Genomic DNA, 22,726 nt, shown 5'->3' on the forward strand with positions numbered 1-22,726 from the left:
TCTTATTTCATCCTGTTTTCGAACATCATATGAATGAAAGTATCACAAGTAATGACTCGATTCATGCTCTTGACAGTTAGTATTTGCCCTCTTCTCCATTCTGGGTGGCAGTGCTACCAGAAGGAATAGGGGAATCCAATCAGAGAAAATATATGGAACCCTGTCTCCATGTGCCCCACACTAACATGCCAGAGGAGATTCTTAAAGATACAGTGATTTCCCCCAAGTTACGCAGAGGCATAAAATGCCTTCAACCCAGCACCAGCAGAGTTGTAAAGTATGTGCCACATTGACATATCTCCCTTTCTGCCTTTCAATTTGTTTTCTAAACATTTCTTTGTTGCTGTTGGCATGAATGCATTTAAAAGCAGCATACAGTTCTGTTCACTATTTTCCAGCCTTTGAAAATGTATTATGAGTATTCCTCTATAAATTAATTCTATGCAATACATTTGATAAACACATATTCTTTATTTTGGGTGTCAGCTAATGAACAAGGGTTATAAAGAATACAGCACTTTCAAGTACTAATGAAGAGCTATCCACAAAAGGATTTATGCCTCAAGTAAGGGCTATTTTTGTGTAAGAGTTCAACAGAAAGATTTTACAATGCAACCTTCTTGCATAACTTGCACAAAACAGGCATTCATAAAGAAGGATTACTCTCTGCAAAATGGATCGCTCAGCTAATATGTGCTACGGGTGGGGATGCACAATTCCAGATGGGGGTGGAGACCAAGGAGGAGGCCTACAACAGAGCAAGAAAATGCAAGCTGTGTTAATTCATGAGCACAAAGGAGAGGGCTTAAAAACAAGTTAGATGCAAAAGTTAGAGCTGCCTTGAGCACTCTCATGGCAAATAATCTTTTGAAAAACTTACTTCAGCAATATTGCAAAGGTAATATAAGTACAAGCATGAACAGACTGAGCAATTTCTCTGAGGCAGCACCCATCTTTACTCCATCAAGCATCTTTGCTTCACTGCACTCTACCCCATGTTTAAACATATTCACATTAGCCTCACCGGTCTGAAGCTACATTACTACCAAAGGCCTAAAAATGTGCCTGCAATTAGCTATATAGCAGCACTTCACAGTTCTACCAACTTTTCCCCCCTTAGCTCAACTCTCACTCTTTTCCCACCCCTCACAGAAGAGCTATTAAGCATGCTTGAGAGACCCCTCTTATTTAGACATGAGCCTTTCACTTTCCAAATAGTTGGTGCTGGTCTTCCATTCTAATCTCCAAACTCCTGGAATGCTTGGCCACTAATGCGTCATTCCCTGCTCACTCTCCACTCAGCCACACTTTTAAAGAATATGTTGGGCTTTTGTAAAGTTCTTTTTTGTCTTTCTGTCTCCATAACATAATTGCACCCTTCTGCTTGATTGATCTATTTACAAGGAGGTAATAGAATCGTCTTTCAAGTTCCGTTCCATCATACCAGATACTAAAGCAAAAGCCTCAGGTAAAACACAATGGAAACTTCAGGAGGCTAAGAGAGAAAGATTCATTTAATTTCTGTTTTTATTAAGTTTTCCTGATCTATAGCACTTGGGAGGGGGAAAAAAACCTATTGAAGGGGGCTGGGGAATGTGGGAAACCAATTCCTGTTTTTTTAAAACAAAAACAAAACAAAACAAAACTATGCAAGAGGAAAGTTCAGGCTTGTTTGGACATACTGTTGTGTGTCTTTATGTGTGTTTGTTATACTATGTAGCAGACATTCTTGCGCTCAAATTCCACAGTTCAAAGTTTCCATTGTGATCTTTTACAGATGTGAGTTAAATTTATCTGTATCACCCATGTCTGTACAACACACCTGGTTGCCATGGGCAATCATGAATTCCATGCAGGCGAGTGAGCAGGTGGAGGAGAGATGAATCACCCCATTCCTCCTCCACAAGCCTGTTTAGTTTCTGTGCTCGCTGAGGAGGAAGGAACTCCTCTTCCTCCACAACCAGCATGGAGATTCAGCGAGGGCAGGGGGGAAACATCCACCTCTGCTAGCCCACTTAGTAGAAGGCAAATTTTTATGAGCCTGCTAAGCTAACCAACATGGCCAGGATGGAAATCCAGAGTAGTATATATTTTGCCAGGTTAGCCACTTTTTTTTAATTTACAGGGGTTTATTTACAGGGCTGATTATCTTCTCATTAATGGAAGTAGTTTTATTTAAAAATTCATATGCATTGCAAGTTCCTTGGGGCAGGACTTATCTTTTTTATTCTTATGAAACTATGTAGAGCATCATGCATAATGACGGCCTTAGAAAGTGTTGTCTAATTTATGAAGAGAAACATAGGTATAACTAAAGGGAAAACATGATTAAATGTCTACTTTGAAAAGGTTATCTGAGAGTTTACTGTCCAGGGTATATTTATGCACACTTAACTCTCACTGAAATAAATTGGCTTAAGATAGGGCTGAGGGAATAAATTAGTTTGGTTCACATTTTAATGCGAACTTGCCTAATTTTGGATTTTTTAACCCATATGCTAACTGAAATTCAATTATCCCTCATAATTTGCATTCCTCTAAATTTTTCAGTAAAGTTCAATTTAAAAAGTGCATACAAAATGTATATATGTGAAAACAGTGTTCAAAATGTGTTATATTAGGGGAAATTACTTGCAAAAACACATATTAGGCAAAATTGCATACAAAATGCATGTATTAGGAGAAATGTGCACAAAAATACATACAAATGTTTGCTCAAACTTTAAAAAAATATGTCTCAGACTGATGTGGGAATGGGATGAACTGAATTTAAGACTGAAAAAATAAGAAGAAACCAAAGCTTTCAGGTTTGTCCACCCCCATCTTAAGCACACAATTCTGTGCTGCATTGTAGCCAATGGCTTTCAGACATCAATAATTTCAGAAGTACGATGTATATACCCATGAAAGTCAAATAGTCCCAAGATATAAAATGTAAGTACATGGCAATTGGCAAATGCTGCCACTTTTGAACATTAATGTCTATCTTTACTATTGATGATCAGTTAAGCTGAGGAAAGTATAGCAGTTTTATACCATTTTATACTTGAAAATAATAATATTTAGTAATAATATTGGTGTAAAATATAATGTACCTTTTCTCATTAAGTCTGCTTTTATGGGATAATAGCAGTACTCAAACATCCGCAGAGGTGGAGGTTTGGAACCCTCTTACTAATATAACTTTCTTTTTATCAAAAACATACTTTCAGTAACAAAATCATACTTCATATCATCTTGATGTCTGCATTCACAGCTATTTATCTTGAAAAGTATGTTACTTTTTTTAAAAAAGGCTGCAATCCTATACCCATTTATCTGGAAGTAAGTCCCACTGAACTCAATCCAGTTTACTTCTGAGCAGACATGCATAGGCTTGCTACTTGTTCAGTAATCTCTTAGGAATCAGTGCTATAACTGAAAGAATAAAGGAATTTCAAAGTGGTCAAATGACAGATAAATTGATTCATAATTATTACCTAGTATTTATACAGTGCTGTCAATCAGTGTAAATAATACTGGGCTAGATGGAGAAAAAGCCTGACCTGGTATAAGGCAGTTTCCTATGTTCCTATGTCCTTTTATCCTGGGATGGGCTGTTACATTTACTCAGGAGCGTTTTGTGAGGGATGTTTTCAAAAGCTTTTTGGAAGTCCAAGTATGTAATGTCAACCAGACCTCCCCTATCTACATGCTTCTTGGCATTCTCACAGTTTTCTAAAAAGTGAGTTAGACAAGACTGTCCTTTGTAGAAGCCCTGCTAATTCTTCCTCATCAAGGCTGGTTCTTCTATGTTTTATAATTCTAACCTTAACCATGCAATCTACTCAAAAATAAGCTCCACAGAGTTCCATGGGACTGAGGTCAGGTAAGTGTGTAAAACATTGCAGCTTTAAAATGCTTTCTATCAATTTACTTGGTAGATATTAGGCCAATAGGTCTCCAATTTGTTGGATACCATTTTAAAAATTGCACCAGCTAATTTCTAACCCTTTGGTAGGGAAGATTTTAGTCATGTTACCCTCCTCCCACCCTTTTTTAAAAAAAATCAACTTCACATTTTAGTTATTTCAGAATTTTAGATGGGTAAATGCCATCTAAGCCTGGTGGCAATTTGTTAACATTTTATTTGTCTGTTAAAGCTATGAAGAAAAAAATATGCTGTTGCTGCATGGAGAGAAGCAACAGGCCCTTGATAAATCCAGCTCAGGCTTTGACAAGTACAGGAACTGTCCAATGCTATTTCAGATAGGATCGTGTTACTGTTAGTCAGCCTACCTTGGGAGTGCCTAGTCAGATGGCTGATGTCTTCAGAAATGCATCGACAGAGATAACCATAGATAAAGTAATCATGCAGCATGCACACACTGGGGAACTGCTCTGGAGCAGCATGCTTAGTATTTAAAGAGACACTACTTTTGTGTCTAGGACCCAGGGGAGTTTAAAATAAGTATTTAAGGAATACAGCACAAAATCTCAGGTATTGTGAATTAGAGCAGCCTTCCTCCCCCAATCTGGAGCTTTCCAGATATTTTGGACATCAACTCCCATCAGCTCCAGCCAGCACTGCCAGGTCAGGAATGCTGGGAGTTGTTGTTCAAAACGTCTGGAGGGCACCAGGTTGGGGGAGGCTGAATGAGAGCGGGAGGCTATGATTCATCATTTTGTAACTCAGCTCACAGCTCCTGCTTTTTACCATATCATTTGTTTCAATCATTTATGTGTTTTCCAATCAACTGTCAACTAAGCGTGACATGCATTGTTCAATTCATCTGCCACCCCAGACCTTGGGAAGTGAGAACTTTCCATAGGAACTGATAAAAGAACCTTATTCCTGGGAGATAAAACTATTGCTGGAGGAGTGGACTGCAGAGACCTGGCAAAAAGGGTTTTTTTAGAGGTGTTATGAGAGTGCTCAGGCCAGTGGGCAAATACTGCATCACTAACATTATTAATCACTGAAGTATTAGCTACTTCAAGAATCTGTGCACGTGCACACATACTTTGGAGCTTGTCATCATTAGAATGCTAAAACTAGGGCTGCAATCTCATCCATACTTCCCTGGGAATAAGCACCTTGGAACATAGTTGGATCAGGATTGCTCTATCAGTGTGAGATAAGAACTGGACAGTTGGGAATAGCAGGAACTGGCTTTGCCTAGTCCTCCAACTGGCACGCTGTCCATCTGGTCACTTTATTCTATCCAGATTTTCATTTTAGCTAGGACTTAAATGGACCAAGTCTTGCCAGGGCTCAGCCCCAAAATACATGAACTCAGAATCTGTTTCCGTACCAGGACTCAACCCTGGGGATAAGTTTATTGATGAAATATGTCACACTTAAAAAAAACCAAAACACCTTTTAAACCCTTACACTCTTTGCCACACTAGTGTAGGACTGCAGACTCCCCAATAAAAAATCTCATACATGCCACAATGACTCCACAATATATCATAATGCCTAATTTCATGTCTTACCATGTTACTTCTTTGTACTGACAACATAGAAAGCTCACTGAAAATATGTAAATTGTTTCTTTTTAAAACACTTCAAACTTTTCAAGGCTTAGAAAATGTCCCTTAGAAAATGTACCCATTGGCACCAAGTAAATAAATGATGTACTAAATGATTATTCTAGAGAAGCAAGCACATGCATAATAACATCACATTTCAATCAGTACACCCAACCTTCCTTGTCACGAGTTGTCATGATTTGATAGCAATCCCATCCCCACTCAACGCATGATGTATTTGATGAATGACCTTCATGTGAAGAGGAGTGTGACTTTGAGCATACACAGAGTACACTACTGCCCAACAGTGAGGGACCTGACCCTCTGAGCATACACAGAGAGCCCTAATACCCCATAGTAAGGAACTCTAGCCTCTGAGCATACACAGGGAGCACTACTACCCTGTAGCAAGGAACACAAGCCTCTGAGCATAAAGAGAGTACACTACTGCCCTACAGTGAGGGACCTGAGACTCTGAGCATACACAGAAAGCACTAACACCCCATAGTAAGGGACTCTAGCCTCTGAGCATACACAGAATGCACCACTACCCTACAGTGAGGAACTTGAGCCTTTGGGCATACACAGAGTGCAGTACTATCCTGTAATGAGGGACTCGAGCCCATGCGGGATCAGTCGTCAGCCCCAGGGACCCTCTTCTGAAAAATTAACGTGGGCAGGGCAAGGATGAATGCGCCCCCCTTGCTCCACTGCATCCTGACGTGATCCCCAGCGCAAAGCACATCGTTCTCCTTACAACTCGCCCCTGGGACAGCAAGGTCGCCCGCCCCTCCCTCAGAGCCGGTTCTCCTCGCCGCCCTCACGACTCACCTGCAGGTAGGGCTTGCCCCGCTCGAGCCCTCCCACCACGATGTCCGCCGAAGCCATGGCTCCCGTCGGGGAGAAGCCGAAGCCCACGTAGCCCTGAGTGCGCACCTCGAGGCGGAAGGCGACGGCGCTGCCCTGCGGAGCCCACCAGAGCCGGTAGCGGGATGCCCCGTCTAGCACGGCGCTGTGCGGGTAGTGGCGCCCGGCCGCCCGGGGCAGCCCCCATAGCAGGGCGAGCAGCAGCCGGAGCAGCGGCGGCGGCGGCCAGGGGCGCATCCTCCTGCCCGGCCCCGCGCGCGCTCCGAGACGCAGAGGCTGAATTGGCGCCAGCGCGCACCTCGCCGCCAGCTGGGGCAGCGCCTTCGACTGAGGCTGCCGCCGCCTCCGCCACCTCTTGGCGCCGCCGCCGGGCGCCGCGCCTGCTAATGGGAGGGGGCGGGAGCCGGGCACCCCGCCCCGGCAGGAGCGGTCCTCCAGGGCCGAGGCCAAGGCTGGCGGGCTCTGGGGGCCAACCGGGGAGATGGCGGGCGGGAGCTGAGAGGGCAGCGGGGTCGGCCTGAGGACAGAGACGGAGGGGAGGGGAGGGGAGGGGAGGGGAGGAGGGTGGGCTGCTTCCTCAGAACGGCAGAGACAATACTAGCTCGTGGCCAATGCCAGGCCTCCTCAGAGGAGACCCATTGAAATGAATGGGGCTTCAGTGGGACTAACGTTGGATACAAGCGGCGGAGCTGCCATCGTCATGTGACAGGCAAGAATTCAAGGGCAGAAACTTTTCCCGACTCCTTGCCTTCCCCTTGAACAGAATCTGCGCCGGCCACGCAGGTTCCTGTTCGCAGGGGTCCTGCTGCGTGGCAGGGAAGAGGGCAAGGGGTCCTTGGGCCGTCAGTCCGTCCAAGCCCCACCCCGCGGCCGGGTCGAGGTGCGAGGCGAGCCGAGTTATTTTGCCCCCTGAGGCAGAGAAGCCAACGAGCACCTCTCCCCTCCCTGGCGGCAAAAATGCAACAGCAATAAGTGAAATAACAACCTGCTGCCCTTTCATGACACCTAAAATCAGCCGCAAGCGCGCGCCTTACTTTGCCTATTCCAGCCTTTCCCACCCTGGTGCCCTCCTGATATGTTGGGCTGCGACTCCCATAATTCCCAGCCAGCATGGGCCATGTTGGCCGGGAATTATGGGAGTCACAGTCCAACACAACTGGAGGGCACCAGGTATGGGAAGCCTGGCCTAATCCTTATGGGCTGGTGAGGGTAAGCAGGGGAGAGGCTAGTTCCCTACTAGCAAGCCTCATGAGGACAATGCCAGTCCACAGGCTGCTTCCCCATGCCCCCCCCCACGCCCCCCAATAGCCCAAATGACACACTGGGAGATTAGAAAAACAGCTGAGCCAAAGCACTGGATTGTGGTGGAATTATTGCCCAAGACTTTGTGATACTGCTGTAACCTATATCCTGCTTCCAGACAGAGGTTTTTTTCAGGTTTTCCAATGCACTAGTTTGGCACACTTGGAACACATGGGGGGCTGCAGCAACCCCCTGTACTGATCCCTTCTTTGCTAGTCCAACCAGCAGATCAGGTTTAGGAAAACCAGTATGAGTGATGGATAGACCATGGCACAAAATCCCTGTACTAAATAGTATCTCTTTCATTTGGTTCCCCCCATCCCTCGCTGCCCCTACACCCTCTCACTGCTGCCACTGCCATCCAGGCAGTTTAGCACAACCACAGCATTGAACCATTCATGAGGCAAGCTGCAGTCTGGACAAGCTAGAGCATATCGTGCAATCAGCAGGGTGGGGACATTAGTTATTTGGACGGTTTATGCTATTGTATCTTGAGGGCTAAGGGCAGGTCACAACACAGTGAACAGTATGATTCCAAAAGATTTATATAAAAGTCGCATGAAAAACATTGACCGTGCATCATACCCAGCTTAATTGTTTATGAGATACTGCTTCGTTCTGTTTTAACCACCTAGTCATACTTGCAGTGAGGATAGAGAAAGGGTGGATTTTTCTGTGACGTGATCAGCCTGAGCAATTCAAGTTCCACTCCCACATAGGACACCTGTCAGTTTACATCAGAAGACTTTTAGACCTAGAGGCTGATTCACATAATCACTTTTTACCCTGTAGGATGTTGACAAGTTATCCTACATTGGTATTTTGAACATTTAAGCAAATGTTGAAATCATAGCTGATTAAATCCTGGAAAATGTTTGAAATGCATGTTGTTGGAAGCTGAACAGGGTAACAGAAGCGTGGGTTTGGCTTTAATCTGTCAGATATATCTATAGATAGATAGATAGATAGATAGATAGATGTGGGTGAGGGAGCAGGAGAGAGAGGTAAGAATCCTAGCACCAATGTTGTATCACTGAAACAACACTTTGTCTCCTGATTCCCCATTTCTAAGCAAAGCTTATTCAGGAAAGGAAAGCAGGGGGCTGGGGTGGACAGCTGAAGAAGAAGCCACTAAACTGCCATAATCGTCTTCTTTGCCAGCTGCTGCTGCTGCTTTACCAAGTTGGGACTGGGCCCTTCCTCCCCTAACACAGGCTATTAGAAACAACTGCCCATTGAGCAGGAAAGAAGGAAAACGCAAATTGTCACCATCGGCACCTCTTTAAATAGTCTACTGTTTTAATGTCATACTCCTATTTACCTTGTCAAGTGGGGTAAAATGCTTTCTGTGTGTATGCATGCGTGTGTGGTTTTTATATATATATATGTATATATATGTGTGTGTGTGTGTGCTCTGAATCCCAGAATGATGTAATTAATCACTTTAAAATTTATGTATTAGAGTGACTAACAAAATAGAAATATTAAAATTGTAAAGCAAACCATTTCAGCTTCCACCTTCTTCAGCTACTTCAATATGAGTCACGAAGTCTTATAGCCAATGTGGCAGTTCTATATTCTATAAAAGTTTTAGTCTTTCAGTTTCTGTTATTTTAAATCTGTTACTGTATTTTACATCTTTGTACACTCAGCTCTGGATGTGTCTGGTGGTGAAAAGAAAATCCGATGCTGTAAAGAACAATAGTGTTTAGGAACCTGGAATGTAAGGTCAATGAATCAAGGTAAGCTGGAGGTGGTCAAACATGAGATGGCAAGATTGAACATCGACATCTTGGGAATCAGCGAACTCAAATGGACAGGCATGGGCGAATTTAATTCAGGTGACCATTATATCTACTACTGTGGGCAAGAATCCCTTGGAAGAAATGGAGTAGCACTCATAGTGAATAAAAGGGTGGGAAAAGCAGTACTGGGGTACAATCTCAAAAACGACAGAATGATCTCAGTACGAATCCAAGGCAAGCCATTCAACATCACAGTAATTCAAGTCAATGCCCCAATCACTGAGGCCGAAGAAGCTGAGGTTGATCGGTTCTATGAAGACCTACAACACCTTCTAGAACTCGCACCAAAAAAAGATGTCCTTTTCATCATAGGGGATTGGAATGCTAAAGTAGGAAGTCAAGAAATTTGCCAACAAATTTGGAACACTCAACAGTGGCCACAAGACTGGAAAAGGTCAGTTTACATTCCAATTCCAAAGAAGGGCAATGCCAAAGAGTGTTCAAACTACCATACAATTGCGCTCATTTCACATGCCAGCAAGGTGATGCTCAAAATCCTACAAGCTAGGCTTCAGCAGTATGTGAACTGAGAACTACTGGAAGTACAAGCTGGGTTCCGAAGAGGCAGAGGAACTAGAGATCAAATCTCCAACATTCGCTGGATCATGGAGAAAGCAAGAGAATTCCAGAAAAATGTCTATTTCTGCTTCATTGACTACACTAAAGCCTTTGATTGTGTGGATCACAACAAACTGTGGCAAATTCTGAAAGAGATGGGAGTACCAGACCACCTTACCTGTCTCCTGAGAAACCTGTACGAGGGTCAAGGAGCAACAGTAAGAACCAGACATGGAACAACCGATTGGTTCAAAATTGGGAAAGGAGTATGACAAGGCTGCATATTGTCACCCTGCGTATTTAACTTATATGCAGAGTACATCATGAGAAACGCCGGGTTGGATGAATCAGAGGTCGGAATTAAGATTGCCGGGAGAATTATCAACAACCTCTGATACGCAGACGATACCACCCTAATGGCAGAAAGCGAAGAGGATCTAAAGAGCCTCTTGCCGAGGGTGAAAGCAGAGAGTGCAAAAGCTGGTTTGAAACTCAACATTAAAAAAACTAAGATCATGGCATCTGGCCCCATCACTTACTGGCATATAGAGGGGGAAGAAACGGAAGCAGTGACAGATTTTATTTTCTTGGGCTCCAAGATCACCGCAGACGGTGACTGTAGCCATGAAATTAAAAGATGCTTGCTCCTTGGGAGGAAAGCTATGGCAAACCTAGACAGCATAGTAAGAAGCAGAGACATCACCTTGCTGTCAAAGGTCTGCATAATCAAAGCTATGGTTTTCCCAGTAGTATGGCTGTGAGAGCTGGACTATAAGGAAGGCTGAGCGCCGAAGAATTGATGCTTTCGAACTGTGGTGCTGGAGAAGACTCTTACGAGTCCCCTGGACTGCAAGGAGGTCAAATCGGTCAATCCTACAGGACATCAACCCTGACTGCTCATTGGAGGGACAGATACTGAAGCTCAAGCTCAAATATTTTGGCCACCAAATACGAAGAGAAAACTCCCTGGAAAAGACCCTGATGCTGGGAAAGATTGAAGGCAAAAGGAGAAGGGGACGGCAGAGGATGAGATGGCTAGATAGCATCACCGATGCAATGAATATGGACTTGAGCACACTCTGGGAGAGAGCGGAGGACAGGAAGGCCTGGCGTGGTATGGTCCATGGGGTCACGAAGAGTTGGACACAACTTAACAACTGAACAACAACAACAACACTATTGCTAGTTTTTATTTGGTTATTATTGTTATTTTATATTGTACTTTTAAACTTTTATATTGTGTTTTATCATGTTGTATTCTATGTTTTTAATTGTGGTGAACTGCTCAGAGAGCTTTGGCTATGGGTAGTATAGAAATGTAATAAATAAATAAATAATAAAATCAGAGTAGCTGAAGAAGGCAGAAGCCGAAACGGTTTGCTTTAAAATTTTAATATTTTTGTTTTGTTAGTCACTCTGTTTTGTTAATCACTCTAATATATGTAATTCATCTGTGGCTTACTCATAGAGTCCCAGATGCACACACATTGCTGATTGCCACTGCTTAAAGTGCTTGCAATGTGACACATTATAGTAGTAAAGATTAAATGGAAGATTTTTGAGTGCCAGGTGTAATGCCTCAATATGCCAGATGCTCACAAGTTATAACGGTCTCTGATAATCCCTGTGATGACTGCTGTTCATACAAATAACACTCTGGATACTAGGGCTGTGCAACGCTTTGGCCCAGGACCCAAAGCCTGAGTCAAAGTGGGCTGCTTCAGGCCACTTCAGACACCTTCTGAGGTGAAGTGGAGGGGGCATGAAGTGAGCCGAAGCAGGTCGGGGGCTCTCCAAAGTGCTTTGGTGCACTTTGGAGCTTTGGCACCCCAGCCCAGCCTTGCTGCTGCCTCCACCACTGCTGCCATTGCCGCCACTATCGCTGCTGCCAGCTCCTGAGCCCTGGACGCATGCCAGCTCTTCTTGCAGGCAGTCACCATTTTTAAAATGGCAACTTCCAGGAAGCTGCCATTTAAAAAATGGCGACTCCCTGCAGCAAGAGCCAGTGCCGGAGGTGGTGGTGGAGACAGAGGAGGCAGCCCAGGTAAGGAGCTGGAGGTTTGCATGGGGGCATCGGCGGGGGGAGCAGGATTTGGTCATCTGAATCTGGCTTTGGGTTTGGGGCTGAGTCAGGTTGGGGGGGGGGCATTCAGCCCTAGCCAGATCGGGGGGGGGGGGTGTTCATGCACATCCCTACTGGAAGACAACTTACTGTGAATGGATAACATTTTGAGAGACTTTATATGTTATGGTCACTTTTAAATAGCATTAACAACAAACCACCCACCATTAGGGAACAGCAGGAGAATTCCAAAGGATTTCCACATTTTGGCCAATCGCTTTTCAGAACGACAAACAATGTCTTCTGGAATTATGTCCCATCCTGAAGCAGATTAGTATTTTATTCCTGTTCGTGTATTTAGACTTTGTAGGAAATATGATCTAATCCACAAGAAAAGAGGCAGCAGAAGGGCATAAACCTGTGTGAAATTAGGAGAACTGACACTTCTTCCAACCACAATGTACACTTTTCACACTTTAATTTGTAAATGAAATGATGTCATCATAGAATTAAGGAGACGGAAACTATTACTAAGCAAAGTAATGTAACTAAGGAAAGGAGCTAGATTTTAGAAATCAGTAGGCCCACTTTTCTATGCCGTGTATGTGGTACATAGTTCAGAAACAGAGCTGCATACACCACATTGCTAAAATAAGGCATGAGATCACATGTTTCCACTTAGCCTTTTAAACTCCCTTTTTGAAATCTTTTCTTCAAGCTGTGCCATGCAGACATTTTCAGCTGACATAGTTTCAGTTCCAGGCCCTCACATCTTCCTCTCAAACACCTTCCTTCACGGCTCATGGTTCAATGGGGCAGATGTTCCGAAAATGTCTCTGAAATCCTGAAAATGTGTCCCCAGAGCCTTCAAAGAGCATTGCCTCCAAGCTATCAGTCTTTTTCACACACCTATGTCCCTAGTTTAAGACTCATATATCCATCAGTGGCCTGTGTGCTAATTTGTTTGGAAGCTAGCAAGCTTTACAGAACTATATCCAGAGAAGAGGTAAAGGACCTCTGAATAAAAGCAGAGAGAGGCAATTTCAAGCTAGTAGAGCGGGGGAAACTCTAAAAAGTCCAAATTGGATTGCTGTTACTATCAGCAGTGCATAACTTTGGGAGTGCCGTTTACACTAAGTTTCAGGGTTAAACTGACTTGAATCTATAAGAGGATATATTGAGTGGATATCCAAGGGTTTTAAAATGAAGCCTGGATTATAGAAGGATCTACTGAGTTCATTAATTCTCAGTAATCACAGTTCCTATAACTGCTGATCTAATTTATCCAAGATTATAGCTTTTTCAGATCAGCAATCTAGTGTTCTCCAGTCAGGCTTTTTGCAGGACCTGACTGCGTGTACAGAACCTATGTGCGTACAGTTTCTACATGCCTGTGGATGTTTACACAGTTCACCAAATTCATATACGTTGTGGTGGGGTTTGACACTGCCACCCCTCTCTCTACTCCCACATGCATTCATTTATCTTATATGGAATGTCTGAAATCATGTTTCATTATTATAAATGTAAATCATCATGTAAATCATTATTATTCCCATTGCTCAGATGGAAGGAAATGAGGCCAAACCTGAGAGTGTCTTGCTCAAAGTCAACTGAAATTCCATGGCAAATCTGTGACTGGATTTATAGTCGCCAAATTAATTCCCTGTTCTCTGGACTGCACTCCAAATTCCAAGTACTTGGTACAGTCAGGGCCAGAAATATTGGAACAAGGATAACTGTTTTGGTAGTTGGCCTCTGTACACCACCACATTGAAGTTGAAAGGAAACATACCTAGATGGGAGTGAAGCCAGGACTTTCAGCTGTCATTCAAGGGGTTTGACAAAAGTGGGCACTACCCATTCAGGAAGTACAGCCAGTGGCATACACTGACAGAGCCATCTGTCAGGGATGCTCTGACTTGGATTCCTGCATTGAGCAGGGGGTTGGACTCGATGGTCTTATAGGGCCCTTCCAACCCTACTATTCTATGATTCTGTGACCACACTTGCCTATACTAAATCACACTCTCAACTGGGACATGAAATAAAGTACTATTAGGGTGCAATCCTATGCACGTTTAGACAGAAAAAAGCCTACAACTCCCAGCGCTGTTGTCTGGGGAATGCTGGAAGTTGTAGAACTTTGTTCTGTCTAAACATGCATAGGATTGCACCCTTACTTGATTTTCTTTTTTACTTTATCTCTTTTGATATTATGAAAAAAAACTTGTCTGAGGGTCAAACTACATGCTTCAGAATGCTTTAGCTAGCAGCTATGTCTCTTTTTTTTCCTTATTCAAAAATAAGCATGGGAAACACAATCTGGACTGGAATCCTAGGGTGTGGAAAGGGCTTTAAAAAAACCCTACAACCTTTGGTCTCTACTGCAGTGCAGTGCAGTCCTGATCCAGATTGGGGACCCCACACCTGCAAATTGCATTTATCCTATTTTGGCAATGTAAAACGTAGACATGAGTATCCCAATCCAGATCAGGATCGCAGCAGCGAGCAAAGAGCTAAAGCCCCATACCTCCCATAGTAATGTATCCATCTGCTTTGGGCCCCTGAACTTACTTTTGAGTAGGAAAAAAGTTGTAGCCACTACCTATGTCTTTAAAGTAATGTTTAATTTGACCCTGAGAGCATTACTGTGGTGTAGGGTGGTGCCATCATGACCATTCACAGATTAGTGCCGAAAGGCACAGAGACTTCATTTAACTGACTCATTCCAATTTACATTCAGAGCTTTGCAATATTACCAGTTAAACTCCCATCATGCTGAATTAAAAGTGATTTATCCTTTAGCTGACCTGCAGCATTTTCCACTGGAAAATCTGGGAACTGGTGTACACATATCAGTAGTTTAAATGTTTACCATTTGAGAGAGGGGTATATTTTCCTGCAAAACCTTAGCAAAAGGCGAAATATGTGGGAACAGATAAGCCTCTATTGAGCCATAACGGCTGATGGAAGTAGGGGGTGAGCTGTGTGTAGGAGAACTTTGAGCTGGCCTGTACCTGTGCCCTAACTTGCCTTTTCTCCTTGCTGTCTCTGCATATTTCCCATGGCACAACATATAATATGCCTAGCAGGCTAGCTTATTTTCCAGCTGGTGTAAACAAATTAGGTTCTTGCTGCTGTTGTTCTTGGTGGAATTGGACAGCTCTGCAACATAAGTTTGAGCAACTGGGCAGCTTCACTATATTATTGCACATTCCTATTAATCTGCCACCCCACATGAGATCCCAAGAGAGAAGCATCTGCACCCACAACATGCCCTCAGCTCAATCTCTCTATTTCTTTCTGTGTCTGTGTTCCAGAAATTGCTTCTTTCATGTTCTCTCTCATATGCACATACACATGCGTGCACACACACATCTGACCAGTGGAGGCTGGTGGCTCCGGTGTCAGTTGAGCAGTGAATCTGCTCTGGGTTTCAGTCAGAACCAGTCAGAACTCTAAAGGGGCTATCCAAAATACACCTATCCCCCAAAAGGGTACAATGCCTTGGATAGCTCCTTTAGAGTTCTGACTGGTTCTGATTGAAACCCAGACTGGGTTCCCTGCCCCACTGACATCTGAGCCTTCACTGCACCAGTCGCCACTGCACCTGACATCAGCCTCCTCTCCTTAGCTGGGGATGGATGGTGTGTATCACGCCTTACATGATCTGATAGACTTCCCTTTCAAAACACTCAAAAGAAGTCTGCAACTATCTCTTAGCCAGCCATTGACTCCTACTGAGGATGAAGCATCAAAGGCCATTACTTAGTAATCTAGCTGACAAAGAAAGGGCAGGACAGCCATTGTTAAGACAGAGCCTTTCTGCCCAAGGCTTTTTTTTTTATGCTCTCGTGATTCCTCACTCCTTGTAGTTTGCTGGTCCTTTACACAATGTCATCATCCTCCAGGGCCTCTTGTGATTTGCAACCATTTTAGCATTTTTTTTTTCCTAATGAGGAATGTCTAGTATATCCTGAATGGTGGCATGAAACCCTGGTGTATTTGCACATTTCTGCTATACCACAGTGCCACCTAGTGGTTGTGTAATGGAACATATAGAAAAGCTGAGAAAGAAAACCCTGCGGGAAAAAATACACATGCAAAGCAGCTGATCTTAATCCCACAAGAATCCGGAAGCAGAAGCCTCAATAAAAGTGAGGGTTAAAAGCCTCATATAGAAAAGCCCATAGGGTTGTATCAAGGATCTGCCTTCCATGAGAAGAAGGGACCTTCCATGAGAGAAACACCTGCACCCACAACATGCCTTCCCCAATCAGATCAATGTCACTTGCAGAAGGTCCCTCCACCCAGTTTTGGACATCACCTCCTTTCCCCCACACCACAGCTCAGTCTATTCAGCAGGGTCTTCTGGCTCCTGTGTAGCATATTGAAGGGGCTGGAAAGGCTGCTGTGGAAGAAGAGGGTGAGGAAGTAAATCTGGATCCAACCCACCATGTTTACAAGTGCCATACTCACCCATGATTTATATAAATCAATCAATCCCATGAGGGTAGCACATATGCACAACTCACATTCATACATCCGTGGAGATAGCACAGCGAGAAAGCTACATCCACACAGCACAAGGATACTCATCTGGCACAGGATAAACTGGTGCAGTGTTGTTTTTACAAGTGGGAACTGTACACACCAGAAAAAGTGCCTGCTTCAAGTCTTGCCTTGCATATGAACTCACTAGGTTGCCTTAGTCAAGCCACTTTCCTGGCTAGCCATTACAGCACAGAGACTCATAAGCCAGGAATTATAAGGCCACTGAGAGGCTGCACCCTCTGCTTCCCAGGAATAACATCAAAACAAGGGGGTGATCAACTTGGCCAATTCATAAGCCAGGGCAGCTTCTGTATGAGAGAGAGAGAGAGAGAGAAATACAATCAGTCAGTAGACAAACCATGCTAATTGATCTAACATGGTTACTGAAAATGTTAGTGAGGTCCAAACTGGCCTGTTGAGAGAGACTGGATGTTGAAACGCAGAGTGCTTTAGTCCCTCCCTAGACACCTTGACAGTTTGTCTTAAGCCCATTTTCTGTTGATCTTGAGCACCTCTGCATTAGCCAGTTATCTAACATGCCTGCACTGACTCTTACCTAGGAAAATTCTGTTAGGAGGAGAGAAAGAAGCACATTCCTATAAAAGAACAAAACTTCTTAGGAGACCACAAGCAGAGATCAGCCTGGTTTTGTCAGCTTTGAGACAACCTATGATATGTTTACATAATGGTTTCAAGATGTACTCTGAGTGAAGGCTGCTTTCCAGTCAAAACGTATGATGCTTTCTTTCTTTCTAGCCTCTTTTGGATAATTCTCATGTTGGGGGGATGGGGGGAGAGCAGAGTTACAGCTGCTGCCCCTCCTCCCATGCTGTACCCACATTCAAGTGACGTTTTGAAAGACCCTATGCACGACAACCGGTCAAACTGTGGGGTCTGTAATTGTACAGACAAGGTTTATGCACATTGTTTCTATGTGCACAGTGAGGCACTTACCTCAGGCAGCAAATGGTAAGGAATTCTGGGAACTGTGGTCCAAAATGGCTGGAGGGCACCAGGTTGGGGAAGCCTGCTCTCACGGATCTGTCACAAAAGGTTGATGACACAGCTCAATGTACTCAAAATGATTACTGAAGGAAGTGACTATTACGCACGCATGCATGCGTAATAGTCTTGGAGCTGCAAACCCAGGCAATTAAGCATGTTGCATAAAAGTTAATTAGGAATCCAGAGAATTAAATAAATAAGAAGATAACGTACCAATAGGGAAGATACAAAGCCAGTTCACAATGAACATTAGGTAATTGTTATCAAAATGTAATTGGCAAAGCAGTTTGGATAATATCCAAAGGGAAAATGCTGAATTATAGCTCATCACTAAAGATGAAAAGGGTTATGTGAGAGATGGAAATACATCAAACTGTATTATTCAGGGTCAAAGTGAACATAAAGTTTTCACTTATCAATTACTGAGCAAAAAATATTGTTTACGATATAAATATTAAACTCCCCGATATATAAATGTCTGGAAAAATGTATGCACTTAGGTTTAATTGGAACACGTTGAGTAAGAAACTGCTTTGTCAAAGGCATATTTCTAAATTAATTGTATCTAACCTGAAAAGTGTATATTGAAGCTTTTATATGAGTGTTTTGATCATTAAGGATTCTTTTAGAAGTCAAAATTGTGAACCTAGATTTATGAAGCAACAATTAGTACTGATGTATTGGCAGTGAGCCCCTTCATGGATCACTGCCTTGTTGTGGCGAAGGGGCTTGCATAACTCAGTGAAGCCATAAGCTATGCCGTGCAGGGCCACCCAAGACAAACAGGTCATGGCAGAGAGTTCTGACAAAATGTGGTCCACTGGAGAAGGAAATGGCAACCCACTCCAGTATTCTTGCCAAGAAAACCCCATGGAACGTATCACAAGGCTAAAAGATATGACGCCGGAAGATGAGCCCCTCAGGTCGGAAGGTGTCCAATATGCTACTGGGGAAGAGCAGAGGGTATTTCCAAGTAGTGCCAGAAGGAGTGAAGCGGCTGGGCCAAACCCGAAAGGACACTCAGCTGTGGATGTGTCTGGTGGTGAAAAGAAAATCCGATGCTGTAAAGAACAATATTGTTTAGGAACCTGGAATGTCAGATCAATGAATCAAGGTAAGCTGGAGGTGGTCAAACATGAGATGGCAAGATTGAACATCGACATCTTGGGAATCAGCGAACTAAAATGGACAGGCATGGGCGAATTTAATTCAGGTGACCATCATATCTACTATTTTGGGCAAGAATCCCTTAGAAGAAATGGAGTAGCACTCATAGTCAACAAAAGGGTGGGAAAAGCAGTACTGGGGTACAATCTTAAAAATGATAGAATGATCTCAGTACGAATCCAAGGCAAACCATTCAACTTCACAGTAATTCAAGTCTATGCCCCAACCACTGAGGCCGAAGAAGCTGAGGTTGATCGGTTCTATGAAGACCTACAACACCTTCTAGAACTAACACCAAAAAAAGACGTCCTCTTCATCAAAGGGGATTGGAATGCTAAAGTAGGAAGTCAAGAAATCACCGGGATAACAGGCAGGCATGGCCTTGGTGTACAAAATGAAGCAGGACAAAAGCTAATAGAGTTTTGCCAAGAGAACATGCTGATCATAGCAAACACTCTTTTCCAACAGCACAAGAGGCGACTCTACACATGGACGTCACCAGATGGTCAATATCGAAATCAGATTGATTATGTCCTTTGCAGCCAAAGATGGAGAAGCTCCATACAGTCAGTAAAAACAAGACCTGGAGCTGACTGTGGTTCAGATCATGACCTGCTTCTTGCAAAATTTCGGCTTAAATTGAAGAACGTCGGGAAAACCACTAAACCGTTCAGGTATGACCTAAATCATATCCCTGATGAATATACAGTGGAGGTGAGGAATAGATTTCAGGGATTAGACCTGATAGACAGAGTGCCTGAGGAACTATGGACGGAGGTCCGTAACATTGTTCAGGAGGCAGCAACTCAATCCATCCCAAAGAAAAAGAAATGCAAGAAAGCCAAGTGGCTGTCTGAGGAGGCTTTACAAGTAGCTCACGAAAGAAGGGAAGCGAAAAGCAAAGGAGAAAGGGGAAGATATACCCAACTGAATGCAGAGTTCCAGAGAATAGCAAGGAGAGACAAGAAGGCCTTCTTAAGTGAACAATGCAAAGAAATCGAGGAAAACAACAGAATGGGAAAGACTAGAGATCTCTTCAAGAAAATTGGAGATCTCAAGGGAACGTTTTGTGCAAAGACGGGCATGATAAAGGACAAAGAAGGCAGGGACCTAACAGAAGCAGATGAGATTAAGAAGAGGTGGCAAGAATACACAGAAGAACTATACAGGAAAGATCTGAATGTCCCTGATAGCCATGATAGTGCGGTCACTGAACTTGAGCCGGACATCCTCGAGAGTGAAGTCAAGTGGGCCTTAGGAAGCATTAGTAACAACAAAGCTAGCGGAGATGACAGTATTCCAGCTGAGCTATTTAAAATCCTAAAAGATGATGCTGTTAAAGTGCTGCATTCAATATGCCAACAAATCTGGAACACTCAACAGTGGTCACAAGACTGGAAAAGGTCAGTTTACATTCCAATTCCAAAGAAGGGCAACGCCAAAGAGTGTTCAAACTACCGCACAATTGCGCTCATTTCACATGCCAGCAAGGTGATGCTCAAAATCCTACAAGCTAGGCTTCAGCAGTATGCGAACCGAGAACTACCGGAAGTACAAGCTGGGTTTAGAAGAGGCAGAGGAACTAGAGATCAAATCGCCAACATTCGCTTTCTCCATGCAACATCTTGCATCATGGAGAAAGCAAGAGAATTCCAGAAAAACGTCTACTTCTGCTTCATTGACTACGCTAAAGCCTTTGATTGTGTGGATCACAACAAACTGTGGCAAATTCTTAAAGTGATGGGAGTACCAGACCACCTTACCTGTCTCCTGAGAAACCTGTACGAGGGTCAAGAAGCAACAGTAAGAACCAGAGATGGAACAACCGATTGGTTCAAAATTGGGAAAGGAGTACGACAAGGCTGCATATTGTCACCCTGCTTATTTAACTAATATGCAGAGTACATCATGAGAAATGCCGGGTTGGATGAATCAGAGGTCGGAATTAAGATTGCCGGGAGAATTATCAACAACCTCCGATATGCAGATGATACCACCCTAATGGCAGAAAGCGAAGAGGATCTCAAGAGCCTCTTGTTGAGGGTGAAAGAGGAGAGTGCAAAAGCTGGTTTGAAACTCAACATTAAAAAAACGAAGATCATGTCATCTGGCCCTATCACTTCCTGGCATATAGAAGGGGAAGAAATGGAAGCAGTGACAGATTTTACTTTCTTGGGCTCCAAGATCACCGCAGACGGTGACTGTAGCCCTGAAATTAAAAGACGCTTGCTCCTTGGGAGGAAAGCTATGGCAAACCTAGACAGCATAGTAAGAAGCAGAGACATCACCTTGCCGACAAAGGTCCGTCTAATCAAAGCTATGGTTTTCCCAGTAGTAATGTATGGCTGTGAGAGCTGGACTATAAGGAAGGCTGAGTGCCGAAGAATCGATGCTTTCGAACTGTGGTGCTGGAGAAGACTCTTACGAGTCCCCTGGACTGCAAGGAGGTCAAATCAGTCCATCCTAAAGGAAATCAACCCCGAGTGCTCATTGGAAGGACAGATACGGAAGCTGAAGCTCCAATATTTTGGCCTCCTAATGCGAAGAGAAAACTCCCTGGAAAAGACCCTGATGCTGGGAAAGACTGAAGGCAAAAGGAGAAGGGGACGGCAGAGGATGAGATGGCTAGATAGCATCACGGATGCAATGAATATGAACTTGAGCACGCTCCGGGAGAGAGCGCAGGACAGGAAGGCCTGGCGTGCTATGGTCCATGGGGTCACGAAGAGTCGGACACGACTGAATGACTGAACAACAACAACAACAACATTGGCAGTGAGGCAGTATTTTAGAAACTGTATAAATATGGTCCAATTCGGGGGTCAGATAGCTTCTTTGATATCAAAGCTCCTTGCTTGTGAGACTGCCAGACAACTCTATAAAGAAGTCTTGGTAAGCGAAATTGGGCTCAGCCACGCTGTCTTTTGTAACACAAGAAATGCTTAGGAAATACAACTTTAGTTGCTTTAACTATTTTATTGCTTGTAGTTTGATTGAAATTTAGGGTAGGATCCAACGATGCTGTGTCACTGGAGGCCAGCACTGGCAATCCTGGTGTGCACGCGGCTCCTCCTGGCACCGGTGGCGATGTAGCACTTCCAGGGGTAAGCCCCCAAATGACCAGAAATGCAAGCTTCTGGAAGGGGCAGGTCATGTCTTCCAGAAACCAGCATTTCTGGTTGTTTGGGTGCTTGCCCCCGGAAGCGCTACATCGCCGCCTGTGCGTGCTGCCACTGCTGGCAGGGCCAGCCGCAAGTGTACCAGGACCGGTGGTGCTGGCTGCCAGTGGTAGGGTACCGTTGGATCCTACCCTTTTGTTTGTATCAATAAAATAAAGAAATGGAGCGAAAGATTCTGTTTCTGTTCTGTTTTCATTTCTGTTAGTACTAGACCTGGATTGCAACCCACCAAAGAACCCTAAGTGTACATTTTGTTTACAAGTGTCTTTATCTGCTATAGGGAGTTAACAGGCAGCCAAAGGCTGCTGGAGTATTGACTTAAAAACAGATAGCTCAAACAAAGTAAAATCATAACACTGCCTTCAGGTGAGGTGGCTGATGTAGTCCCATCACCAGTGTTGAAGTAAGATTCAGCTGCCTGTCCAGTCAGCTTCTGTAGACAGAAGTCGATGGGGGTGGGGGTGGGGGAGCTTGAGTTTGTGAAAGGGATTTGATTTTCCCTCCCTCCCTCCCTCCCTTGCTTTCTCTCACTGCCTCTTTCTCACACACACATATACACACAGAGGTTTGAATATATACCAGGCTTGGCCACCGCTCATCACAGACTGAAATACACTGCTTCAATATATAAGTAATTAAGGGCAGATGTTCTGACAGAAAAAAGTCCTACAATTCCCAGCATGCCCCAGCTGGGAGTTTTTTCTGTCGAA

General features: G+C 43.9%; 1 protein-coding gene across 1 annotated transcript in view; it reads right to left on the reverse strand.

The window, feature by feature from the left end:
* Nucleotides 1-6,753, reverse strand: part of MOXD1 (monooxygenase DBH like 1) — a 70,517-nt gene extending 63,764 nt beyond the window's left edge. Inside the window, exon 1 of the mRNA XM_084827539.1 lies at nt 6,346-6,753. Within this exon, the coding sequence (XP_084683665.1) occupies nt 6,346-6,618 (273 nt within the window). The 5' untranslated portion in view covers nt 6,619-6,753. The remainder of the gene's footprint in view (nt 1-6,345) is intronic.
* Between the last annotated feature and the right edge of the window lie 15,973 nt (nt 6,754-22,726).

The sequence above is a fragment of the Heloderma suspectum genome, chromosome 1, assembly GCF_057233095.1.
Source record: "Heloderma suspectum isolate Gila_16-S chromosome 1, 16-S_ref, whole genome shotgun sequence".
NCBI lineage: Eukaryota > Metazoa > Chordata > Lepidosauria > Squamata > Helodermatidae > Heloderma > Heloderma suspectum.